Source organism: Rhinolophus sinicus, linkage group LG06 (genome assembly GCF_036562045.2).
Source record: "Rhinolophus sinicus isolate RSC01 linkage group LG06, ASM3656204v1, whole genome shotgun sequence".
NCBI lineage: Eukaryota > Metazoa > Chordata > Mammalia > Chiroptera > Rhinolophidae > Rhinolophus > Rhinolophus sinicus.
Genome location: NC_133756.1, coordinates 16,872,848 through 16,886,399, shown reverse-complemented (window position 1 = coordinate 16,886,399; position 13,552 = coordinate 16,872,848). Strand labels below are relative to the sequence as shown.

Genomic DNA, 13,552 nt, shown 5'->3' with positions numbered 1-13,552 from the left:
AAGAATTTTGCAGATGTCTCTGTGGGCTGAGCTCAGCACTAGGTGACATAAAGGGATAATTTATCAGGTAGCAAATTTTACTGTGTGCGTATTGCTATGCAGAAATATCTCCCAAGATCCTTTACCTTAATTCTTAATCCAGCTGGAAAAACAAAAACTGGAAGCACACGAGTTGTATGTACAACTTGAATTCACTCAATACATGGAAGTATTTCTGTAAATAATATGATATATGCGAAGGCATGTGAAAGATACTAGAGTATATTATTTTGCAGTGAGGAGATGAGTTAATTACTTCCCTTTTGTGATCTCATAGCACTCTGCTGATACTTCTATCCCAGCATGTAATAAACATTAGAATTGTTTGCTATCTTAATCATTTATTTATTTACTATTTATTAGATATTTAATTAATGCTCATTAGGTGTAGGGCGTTGAGCTAGATGCTAGGAATAGAAAAATAAATGAATTCCTGTTGTAAAAGAGCTCTTTGCTTAGAGTGGAAGACAGGAAATGTATTTAAAACACAGTATTTGCTAAGTAGAGCCTTTAGCAAGAGCCTAAAATTGCTCAATACATAGTTGTTAAGTGTGTGAAAATATTCATAAAGTGCTAAGGAATATAATGCTGGGCACCAGTACAAACCTTACTTGAAAGAGTCAGAGAAGGCTTCCCAGAGGGGGTCACCATTGAGTTTTCTTGAGGAAGAGAGCTTGTCTGGTGACAAGCAGCGAAAAGGCATTTCAAGCAGGAGGAAAAGCATGTGTGGAGGCACAGAGGAATGTGAGCATGGAATAAATATTCTAGGAATGGGGAGAAATTGGGTTTGTTTCAAGTCTGGTGGGTACATGTAAAGGAATGGCAAGCCTATGATGAGTCTGGGAGGGTAGGCAGGGACCAGAAAAGTAAAGATTTTTTTTTTGATCCAGAGTTACTGGAGCTTTGTTTCTTCATTTTATTAGTTTTTTCCCCCCTCCCTTAAATCAGCTTTTGGTTTCTTGAACCTCTCTATTATTTCTTTGTTTTCTGTTTCATAAATTTTTGCTTTTATCTTTATTATTTTATTTTCTTGTTTTCTAGCATTTTTAGTTGAACTCTAACTCATTTATTTTTCATCTTTTGCAAATTAGTTAGGATTATCTTTGGCTGTATGTTACAGAAACCAGAATACAGGGGCTTATTCAAATAAGAGATTAATTTTTCTCAAGAAATTTTGAGAAATTCTTATGCTGTGCAGCTGCTTGAGGAAGTCGTCAACAATCCAATCTTTTTCTACTGTCCTCTGTCTGCAACGTGTGGCTTTTGTCCTTTTGGTTACAAGATAGCTGCTTTTGATGCAAGTACTACATCTTTGCTCCAAGTCTATAAAGAGGAGGAAGGAAAAGGACAACTTCACCAGGAAAACAGTAGCATTCTCAGAATTCCCACCTTTTAATTCCTGCTTCATCTCCTTACTAGGACTATGTCACCCGGACACCCTAGCGGCAAAGATGATTGTCAGGTGGAATGTTTTAACTGAGAACATTGCCATCTAATTGGGGTTCTGTCAGTCATTCAAAGGGAAAAAAATAGATAATGGGTAAACAATTAGTATTGTCCATTATGCTTGTTTTTAGTGATCTTTTGTTGATTTCTGATTGTATTTCATAGTGGTCTAAGAAGGTGGTTTTGAACCACATTGATTTTTTGAAATTTTTTGATAATTCCTTTATGATGTAGTACCCATGCATTTTGGCAATTTTTTCATGTATACTTGGAAGGAAACACACCAAACTCATCTTTGTTAGGACAGGATTAGATCAAGCGTGTCAATTTTATTAAAATGTGCTATATCCATACTCATTTCTTATCTGCTTGAACTTTTATTCCCTGCAGGGTAGGCTAGAATATCCCATGAAGACTGTGGATTTGTCAAATATATCTTGCATTTTGTCAGTTTTTGCTTGATATAGTATAAGGCTATGTTGTTAGATTCATATAAGACCATGATTGTTATTATCTTGACAGAATAATTATTATGTAGTGTGCAGAGAATGCTTTTTTCCTTAGGTTGGTTATTCTCAACCTGTCTGGCCCAATGTTCTTTGCATTACCTGGGTTCAAATTCTGGTTCTGCCATTTACTAGATGTATGATCTTGAGAAATTCATTTAATCTCTCCGTGCCTCATTTTCCGTAGCTATAAAATGGGGGATAGTAATAATACCTACCTCACAGAATTAGTTTGAGGATTAAATGAGTTAATATATGTAAAGCAGTTACACAGCAGAACCTAGTATGTAGCAAGTGCTAAAAATGTGACCTATGTTATTGATATAATAATTTTTTATGATGAGAAATATTTTATATTTAAAATTAACCAGCTGAACTCAGTTTAGGTGATTCCAGTTTTGTTGGCAACATCCAAAGCATCATAATCAGGAGCTAGTTGAACATATGCCTTCTTCTTTGCATCAGGCCTGATCAGGATTTGACCTTGGCCACATCAGTTTCATAGAGCTTCTTCACAGCCTGTTTGCTTGTTGGCCTTGACATCCACATTGAACACAAACGTGTTGTTGTCTTCTATCTCTTCATGGCTGACAGAGTAGTCAGGAGGAACTTGCTGATAGCATAGTGGTCAAGCTTCTTTCTCCTGGGGGTGCTCTTCTGAGGATATTTGAGCTACCTTCAGAACCGCCGCGTCTTGGGCCATCGAAAGGGAGGTGATGTACAGATCTTTTTTGTTGCGCCTGTGGATGCCCTTCAGCACTGCTTTCTTGGCCTTGAAAGCCTTTGCTTTGACTTCAGCTTTAGGAAGGGCAGGGGCCTCCTTTGCTTTTGGCACCATCTTTGTGAAAAGCTGTAACAATTTTTAAAAAAAAATGTAACTTAACTACACTGAAATGAAATTGATAGGCAATTTAGGTTACTATTGCTCATAATTATAAAATATCACCATGCTATCCTAACTCTATGACAAATGAAAGTAAAAGATTAAATTAGTAAAAATAAAGATTTCAGTATGCAAATTTTGGGGCCTGACTATTCTAGGAGACATAATGAATAGTCAAATGCTTTTATTCTCTTATAAATGACTAGTTTTAGATATAAGAGAAGACAATCAGAAGCCATTCCATGCAAGAAGAAAAATTAGAGTAGAGATACCAGTGGATATTAGAATAAAAACAACATAACAGATCAGACTTATTTGTATGTGATAAGGAAAAAAGGGAAGTAACCTCAGTTGAAACAGGGGTAGCATGCCAAGACAAATTACAGATTGATAGAGAGAGAGAAAACAAGGAGGTGTGATATATCATTGCCAACTTTATCTGAGTGTTTCTTTGTAAAATGTTCATTTAATCTTGAATGTTTCATTGGGGAAAAAGTTAGAGTAGGCACATTAATAACTTTATTTGTGGGCAGAGCAAAAATACATTTTTTATTTACATTTGATGTTTTGAAATAAAGGCTAAATAAATCCCCATGAATATAAAAACTACAAATGGATTCTGATACATATGTGTTGAAGTGGTATTCAGATACCAGGAGCAGCATTGTCATTGGTTGTCTGATTTTCTGAAATGTTGACCAATTCTTAATGATCTGAACAAAACAAAAAAGCAATTTTTCAATTTAGAAGGTAGTTGCATTCCTAGAAAATTCAGTATATATTAAAACCATGCACGATGACTTTGTTTTTATGTAAAATGGAGTCAGAATCCAAGCTGAGGTAATAATAAATATATTCTTCATTTACCTGAATGTCTCACAAGACTTCTGAATTTCATGCAGAACATGGAACAATGCTTCCTTGTATAGTTCTGTCCTGTACCTTGCAGGATGTTTAGCATATCGGGCTGGCAACACTCCCTCTGCCATCATTGTTTTACCCAAAATATTTCACCTGAAAACTTCAGAAACACCTCCATATTGAGGTGGTATAACCTCTGTTGAAAAGCTACTGCCTTAAACTCTATTTACTTAATATTAATATTGCTATACCAGCTTACTGTATACTTTTTGTATACTCACTGTGATTTCTTGACTGGAAGTCCTGAGGCACTCATTAAATAGTTAACTTTATGATTAATTTTTTTGTGACAGTTTGTGTTATTGTACTTATTGTTATTTTTCTCCTTACTATTTCTCTGGTCAGAGGTTTATGCTTTTCTTCACCTCTAGAAAATAAGCTTCCTGACTCAAGTTAACCATTTAAGTTCAGCAAACATTTTTTGAACAGTCAACTACTAAATGCTAGGCACTGTGCGAGAGAAGAGATTCTCAACTTGTATGTATCTTTTAAGAATACATTCTCCTACAAAGCCATAGTATCATTATTTATACCTTAGACAATTAACCTTAACTCAGTAAAATCATTTCATATCCAGTCCCTATTAAAATTTCCCTATTTGCTTCCAAAATGTTTTTTAATAGTTTTTTTGACCCAGATTCCAATCAGGGTCTTATACCTTGATTTCATTTCAGTGATTATGTCTGTTAACCTCTTTTAATCTAGAACATTCCCACACATTTTGTTTGTTTGAAGAGTATAGTTGTCTTTTAGATGTTCTGGACATGTTTGATTGTTTTCTTATGATTAGACTCACGTTAAACATTTCAACAAGTTATCATCAGAAGGTTGATAATGTTGGGTGTTTCACTTTGGGTAATGTTAAATATGACCCCTTGATTAAGGTGCTAACCACCAGATCTCGCCATTGTAAAGGGGGGTTTTCCCCATTGTGATACATGAGTAATCTTGGTAGTATATACAGATTTGAATATTGGTATTTTTACTTAAAATTACTACATGCATTTTCTATGTCATCTCAAACTCACCTGATATTCTAAATTCTTATGAGCATATAGTTTTCTAATTTTATTAAAAACAATACCTATTTATTGAATGCTTATTATGTCACGCACCATGTTAAGTAATTTATATACATTATCTCTAGCTATCTATTATTTATCTATCTCATTTATCTAATAAATAGCATTATTTTATACTCCATACAGTTCTGTGAGGTAGAGACTGTCATTCTCTTCATTTTACAACAGAAGAGTTCAAAGAGAAGTCACGCTAATCATTTAAGTGTTAAAACTTGTACTCAGTTTGCTCATCTCCAAAGCTCTTGCACTTTACCACTCTGCTGTGTTCTTTAGAAAGTAGATTTGGAGATCCTGTGATATAGCATCAGATGAGTTTAAAAGTCAAGGAGAGGTAGTAATTTTCTTGGTGATTTGTTTTCTTTCATTTTTTGTCTTTTCTTTCTTTTTTCTCTTTTCTTCTCTTTTCCTTCTCTCCTTCCACCCTTCCCTTCCTCCATCTTCCTTCCTTCCCTCCCTTCTTTTTTGTGGTAAAATACACAGAACATAAAATTTACTATCTTAACCATTTTTAAGTGTACAATTCAGTCACAGTGTTGTGACACCAATCTCCAGAACCCTTTCACCTTGCAAAGCTGAAACTCTGTACCCATTAAACTCCAAATTTCTCCCCTTCCCACAGCCCCTGGCAATAACCATTTTATATTCTGGCTGTATGAATTTGAGTATCCTACGTACCTTATATAAGTGGAATCATACATTATTTTTCTTTTGTGACTGGTTATTTCACTTAGCATGTCTATAAAGTTCATCCATATTGTAGTGTGTATCAAATTTCCTTCATTTTTAAGGCTGAATAATATTCCATTGTATGTATATACCACATTTTGTTTATCTATTTATCTGTGGATAAACGCTGAGGTTGCTTCTACCTTTTGGCTGTTGTGAATAATGCTGCCGTGTACAAGTATATTTTTGACACCTGCTTTCGATTCTTTTGGGTATATACCCAGAAGTAGAATTGCTGGGTCATATGGCAATTCTATTTTTAATTTTTTGAGGTCTTACCTTTATTTTTAAAGGTATTTAAAGATATTGATCTCTTGGGAATCCTCTCAGTAACAATGATCTATGTTTAGAGGACAAACTTAAGTAGAAATAAACCTCTTTACTCTGAAAATCAAAGTAGATTTGAGGGCTGATTATTTTTGTGGTTTTGATAACTTACATTTAGGCAGATTACCCATATTTTGTGGACCTCTATATTTGATGATACTTTTTCATTTCTTTATCACCTGTAGTCTATTCTGTACTTTTAAAAAAAATCTATCCAAATCTATTAGTTCTTTGAGATTTCACTGAAGTCCCATGAAGTTTTTCCCTAAGTGCTCATTCCATCAATATCTATATAAATAACTCTTATGCTGTGTTTAATTCTCTTTCTAATGTGACTGGCCATATAGCTTATTGTTTGTCCTTTTCTAGATGGTAAACTCCAGAAAATTTTGACCAAATTTTATACTATTAGGTTGGTGCAAAAGTAATTGCTCTTTAAAAGCTTAAAAATAATTGCCAAAACCGCAATTACTTTGCACCAACCTGATACTTTCTGTTTACATCTTCCCCTCAACCTCTGCCACTGGTGGGGGGAAAAAAAGAAAGAAAAGCACTCTTTTCCCCATTCCCCCCACCCCCAAAGAAATCACCTGGATAAATAAAATGATTCACTGGCCCTTAGAAATTATATTAGAAGTATCGTTTAATTGTTGTTGCTATTGTTCTCACTGTTCCCCTACCATGTGCCAGACAGACCTCCTAGGTGCTGTAAGACAAAAATAAACACAATATACTTCCTGGTCTCAAGATGCTTTATAGCCTAGTGAGGAAATATTTATGTATAGAACTATGTGATAAGTGGTATACTGGTGTTATGAAGGTTGTTCTGAAGTAGTATAAAGAAGGAAACCACAAATAGTTTCCAGAAAGAGTCAAGGAAAACTTCAGTGAGGAGGGGATATTTGAGTGTGGCTTGAAAGATAAGTGGAATTTGAGAGGCTAGGAGAAAGGAGAAGAATATTTTATGCAGATGAAAGCCAAAATACAATGAGTTATGAACACATGCATCCTCTTGTCCTGGTGTTTAAGGAAGTAGGGTTTGTTTTTTCTTCTGATTAATTTGAAACACGGATTGTTTATCCCTGAATTTCACATTGCTTTAATATCAAACTTTCTTAAAAGCAGACGTTTTGTTAAAAAGTCAGAGTGATAGGTTTCAGATGATGGGAAAAAAATGAAGAGTGACTTTCAGAATGGAGAGTTCTTATGAAAACACAGATGTCTTCTGTAAATAGAGTTGGAAAAATACTGTCAATGTGGTCTTTGTATATAAATGTCTCTTTTAAGTTATCCATGCAGGATCTGAAAAGGAAAGCCACTTCTCTTTTATCAATCACGAGGTACATGACAACAGCAGCATTGATGCACTAAGAAGAGAGTTGGGTTCCAAATCTCACTAAGTGATCTAGAAGAGGGGGAGAGACAGCCAGTGTTCTGCCTCAGTTTTTCTGATCAGAGTTCCTGTGGCTCTGAGTGTTTTCCTTCCTCCTCCCTCTTCTTCTGTCTGCCACTCTGAACCTTGTGTCTTTGAATTCTGAGATAAGCTGTGATATCTGTGCTGTATTAATAGATGTGTTAAGCTTCTGAGGTTATTGTCCTTTCAAGAAATTTCTGGAGATTGAAGAATTAAGTAGATTGGCATGTTTTGTACTGGAATGTACACTTGTTCAAGTACAACATACTGAAATAATACTCTTAAAGTCCATAGGATGATGACATTTTTGCATAGTAAGTCCCTGTTGTACAAGATCTGACATGAATTTTTTAAACCAGAAAGTAATAAGGTCCTTGGCACTTCATTTTTCTATTGCCTCATTCATAAAATCTCAGTAGGAAATACACATCTCAGTGAATAACTGAGTTTCTTTTGGGTAAGAAAAACTGTTTTCTCTGGTGGTCTTCGTTTGCTTCTACTGAGACCACATTTAGAAGGTGACAACACAGTTAATTTTCTTGCAAGTAAAGTATTGTGATTTTTGAAACTTGTGGAGTATGGATTAAAGATATAAAATAATTTTTTACATGTAAAATAGATTGAATTCTGTAGAGGATGAATGTTTTAGAAGGGGACTTTCCTCCGTACATATGGGTAATAGTGTGTGTGGTGTGGCTCATATTTTTTGTATCTGACTTGAGTGTGTTTAAATGATTATAAGGTACTTTAGGCTGGGTTACTACAACATTGACTTTGAAAGGTTCACCAACTTTTTTCTATATTTAACATGCAATGCTTTTTCTTTCCTTATAGATATGTATTTTATGGTGCTTCAAGAACATTTTGTGGAGGTGTCTTTAGTGTCCTGTAAAGACGGTTTTATTATCCATTAGGTGTTATATGAGGCTTATGTGTATATCTTTCCCATACACACTTGAAATTCCACAAAAGGGACTTTTTCCTTTTAGTGTCCTAAGATTCAGCAATGTTGGCCATGAACAACCAGCCTAACAAATGTGCCCAATTTTTTTCTAGGGTACTACAAAAAAAAGACGTGGTTTCTTGAGGTGTTATTATCCTGTTTCCCTGAAAATAAGACCTAGCCAGACTATCAGCTCTAATGTGTCCTTTGGAGCAAAAATTAATATAAGACCCGGTATTATATTATATTATATTATATTATATTATATTATATTATATTATATTATATTATATTATATTATGACCTGGTCTTATAATAAAATAAGACCAGGTCTTATATTAATTTTAGCTCCAAAAGACGCATTAGAGCTGATTGTCCGGCTAGGTCTTATTTTCGAGGAAACACAGTAACAGTGTTTTTCTGGCCAGCTTAATGTGAAACAATTTTGCTTTTGAATAAATTCATCTTCGTTAATGGAAGTGAAACCCTAGTGTAATCATAGTTTACAGAAAAACATCTCCTATCATGTCTGTTTTATCTAAACTGGCACTAAAACACCATGGCATGTTCTATATGTGGAGACTTTGACCTCATCTGTAGCTGCTGCCCTTAGCCTCCTGTTCTGTTTTATTTTCCAGGTACGTCACCGAGCTTCTGGTCAGGTGATGGCTCTTAAGATGAACACATTGAGCAGTAACCGGGCAAACATGCTGAAGGAAGTGCAGCTCATGAATAGACTCTCCCATCCCAACATCCTTAGGTAATGGCTTTTCTTTCCTTCTGGGGATCAGTGAGAAAGCTAAAACATTATTGGAGGCTTGTTAGAACAGCATTAACAGCTAAAAAGAAGGATTCGTGATTTCCTGCTGAATCTATCTAGTTGGGGGTTTAAGCATGCTGTAGATCTTTTTCTGCCTATTGAGACATAATTTTCTGATAATTAACTACAATTTAATAAAGTAACTTCTTATGTCTCTCAAATTGCTTCACTCTTAGTAGCAGCTCATTAGACCAGTTGTTTCCTATTGCTGAATTAATAATTTATCAAAGAGAAAAGACATTAATCTTTATACAGTTATTTAATTTTTCAATTGCTTTATAAGGAATTGTAATTAAATCAGTAAATGAAAATAAAAATTAAATTATATCCTAGATTACCTACCCTTAACTTTCAGCACTCACTTGAGGTGATATAGTTTACTTTTTTTTTAATTAAAATTTATTGGGGTAAAAATGATTAGTAAAATTACATAGCTTTCAAGTGTACAATTCTATAATACATCATGAGTGTTCACCACCCTGGGTCAGTTCTCCTTCTATCATTATATGTTTGACCCCGTTTATTCTCTTCTACCACCCTCCTCCCCACTAACCCTCTGGTAACCACTAGCCTTCCCCCCCCCTCCACTCCGGTTTAAACCGCTCACTGGCCCATGTGGGAATCGAACTGGTGACCTCAGTGTTAGGAGCACTGTGCTCCAACCACCTGAATCACTGGGCTGGCCCTGTGTCTATGAGTTTTTGTTTCTTTATTTGTTTGTCTTGTTCCTTTGTTGCTTTCAGTCTTATATCCCACATATCAGTGAAGTCATATGGTTCTTAACTTTTTCTGACTTATTTCATAGTTTTCTTTTTTAAAGAATTAGTTTTATATATAATTCACTCTATCTTGTGTGTGGTTTTTTTTGTTTTTTAAAATTTATTGGGGTGACAATTGTTAGTGAAATTACATAGATTTCAGGTGTACAATTCTGTATTACATCGTCTATAAATCCCATTGTGTGTTCACCACCCAGAGACAGCTCTCCTTCCATCACCATATATTTGATCCCCCTTACCCTCATCTCCCACCTCCCTCCCCCTTACCCTCTGGTAACCACTAAACTATTGTCTGTATCTATGAGTTTTTGTTTCTCATTTGTTTGTCTTGTTCTTTTGTTGTTTTGTTTTTAATGAGTTGAGTATATTTCCAAATGAAACTATGGGGGAGGAAGAAACTTTACCCTCCTAGGTTTTTTCGGCTGGTCTAATAATTAAATCTACATGAGACAGATTAACAAGAGAAAATAACCAAATTTAATTACATACATACACGTGAGAACCCCACATACATGAAAGAGTCAAATACCCCCACATACATGAGAGGTTCAGTGACAGAGAGGCAAAATGAGGTATGTATGATATTCTGAGCTATGGATGAGGTAAGGCACCTTGGGACTTCAGAGGGTCATTGCGGGGGTGATAAGAAGAGCAGATGTTCAGTAATTCATAGTTTGCCCTGTCATATAGATAGGTCAAAAAAGTTATCTCTGATAATCTCTTATCATGAGCAAGGCCCCTAATTCAGATTCTTCTAGGTAGTTAAAGGGGTGGGGGACAGAAGTTTCTCTTGAGCTTGCAGGATCTAGGTTGCCTTTAGCTCAAAATAATCTGCATACCACAGAGACACATCGTGTGGTGACTTGTTCTGAGCCCCTACAAAACCAAGTAAGACAATTTAAGTCAATATATATTTAAGTAGGGCTTATGTGTAAGACGCTTTGAAAAGTTAAAAGTGCTATTTACCTAGGGTCATTTATTGCTAATATTTATATTGGACTAGAGAGAAATCATACAGCTTAAGTGTGATTTACATGTTTGGTCAGTGGTACCCTGTTTCCCTGAAAATAAGACCTAGCCAATCAGCTCTAATGTCTGGCTAGGTCTTTTGGAGCAAAAATTAATCTAAGACCCGGTCTTATTTTATTATAATATATGATCGGGTCTATAATATAATATAATATAATATAATATAATATAATATAATATAATATAATACCAAGTCTTATATTAATTTTTGCTCCAAAAGACACATTAGAGCTGATTGTCCCACTAGGTCTTATTTTCAGGGACACAAGGTAGTAAATTATGGAATTAGGTTATACTGCTTAGTTAAAACTTCTATCTTTATATAGAATTATTGGCTTCCTAGTCCACTACAAAAATGTTCAGCCGGTATTTTTATTATGATGACTTTCTTCCCAATCCACAAATCAGATTAACACATTTTTCGAGCATCTAATATATGCTTGGTGATGTGTCAGGCATCTAGATATATAAAATGGAATGTCTGCTAGCAGAATTTACACTCTAATTGGGGATCTAGGACTTATGCATACATACAAGAGAAGAGAACTAATAAAAATCAGCTAAGACACCACCACTTGGGTAGAGTAAACTCTAAGTGCTATAGAAGTACAAAGGAGTGAGAGATCATATTGACTTGGCAGAACCAGGGAAGCTTTCTTGGAGGAGGTTGACTTGAACTGGAATTTGAATTTTAATAGATTTTAGAAGACAGGGAAGGAACTCAGAAAGGAGCAAAATAGTAACAAATAAAGCACATAAGTTAAAAATGTAAAGCTTTTTGAGGAGTCAGTGAATAAAAACCAATTTGGCTATTAATACCAATAATGAGAAACCATTTATTGGAGGCTTGTTGTATGATGAATGCTTTGTGCCTATTTAAAGAGTTAATCTTTGCAACTATTCTCCATTGAAGGAACTGAGGCCAAGAGATTGTGTTGGCTAAGGTCTGTGACTTTGAGGCCTGGACTCTTCTACCATGCTTCTCCTAGAAGAACTGAGGATTTGATAGGATAGTATTGGTAGATAAAGGTAGAAAGGTAGAGTTAAGCCAAATAATTCAGAAATGCTTTGCATAAAGCCAAGAAGATTGTGTTTTATGCTCGGTGAATTGGATTCTGAGCAGAGACTAGTATGATAGAGGATAATTGATGGCAAATACAGGATGGTTTAGTGTTGGGGAGACTGGAGGCCAAGAGATCAGTTAGGTGGCCTCTAATATTTGAGAGTGAGATGGAAGGAGTCTTGATTTGATATTCTGCTTAAGAAGTTTTAAGCTGATCATATTTTTATTTTCCTTAAAAAATAATATTTTTATTTTTGTTACTATTATAGAAGTGATACATCATCACTATGGAACATTTAGAAAATAGAGTTAGCAAAAACTAGAAAATAAAAATTGCCCTTAAAGGTAGTGTTAACTCTATCTTGATCTTCACAATAAGCCAACAAATGAGATAATAATATTAAGCCTGTGGATCTGTTATAATCCACAATAAGTATATAATACATGAAAATTGTAATTATTGTTACCCATGGTGGGTTTGCACTCTGCTGGTGACTCTTTGTTCTGCATAAGCAATCTGTCTCAAATATACTGCAGTTAAAAGGCTGGAAATAGTTTACTTTGAAAAGAAGCTTCTAATTGTTTGTATCCTTTATGTTTTTTGTGTCTTCACTTTCATTGTTTATTTTGAATACAACAAAAGGAAATTACCCTACTAGTGGCCTAGGGCAAGCAGAGTACTCTTGGCTTTTGTTAACCTAGGGAAGTACTAACTATAGCAGTAGAAACATTTATTATACTTCCCTAGCATGTCTTAAATATTAAACTAAGCATGACTCTGTTCTATTCTCAAAATTCTTAGAATTTTTGTTTCCTAAATGCTTTTCTAGTTGTCTTAGAAATTTACTAATACTTTATTTTTTTTTTTGTAATTAAAAAATTTTATGACTGTTAGTATGGCTTATAGTTTGCTTTTAAGCTATAGGTATAAGCTCTTTTTTATAGGTGCAGAAGCTGAGTAAGAAGCATGAACCAAAGTTTTCCTTCAAATTGAGATCGTAAGGTTCAAATTGTCAGGAATCCGTCTCTGGGAACCCTAGGATTTTCACAGCCATGCCTCCCTGGGGCTGACCCCAGGAAGGAGGTTGCTGAGCAGATGAAGCTTTCGCATGCCTTCTCTTTTTCCACCCAGAGCAGCTCTACTTTTTATCTGTTTTATATTGAACTTCTGCATAAGAGATTTGAAGAAAGGGTCTCCTGCCTAAAAAAAAAGGAAAAGTTGAAAATCATTGTATTCGTGATTTAGAAAGTCTATTTAGGGCTTATCTGTAACTTGCCAAGGTGCTAGGCATCGAATCCTCCAGGCATACCTTGGTTCTCTGCTGGCACAGCTGTTCTATGCCCAGCAGGAGTGAATGAGCTGAACTTTTACAGTTTTATTCTCTCCTTTTTTTGACCCCAACCTCCTTACTTCCTCTTTTCCTTTTATCTTTCTCTCTCCTAAGATTTCTAGTTGGAAGGAAAAGAATAGGCTTGGTAAGTCATAGAGACAGTAGGTATATATATTTTGTTTGTGTGTATTCATTTTTTTAATACAGGGATACAGTTAAGATTGGTTGTTTTATCATCAGTTG

At 35.0% G+C, this 13,552-nt stretch overlaps 1 protein-coding gene across 5 annotated transcripts in view; it reads left to right on the top strand.

Annotated features, from left to right (window-relative positions):
- TESK2 (testis associated actin remodelling kinase 2) overlaps positions 1-13,552 on the top strand; it is a 126,405-nt gene that overhangs the window by 47,438 nt on the left and 65,415 nt on the right. For all 5 annotated transcript variants that reach the window (XM_074334636.1, XM_019749378.2, XM_074334637.1 and 2 more), the window contains one exon: positions 8,926-9,047. In XM_074334636.1, the coding sequence (XP_074190737.1) occupies positions 8,926-9,047 (122 nt within the window). The remainder of the gene's footprint in view (positions 1-8,925; positions 9,048-13,552) is intronic.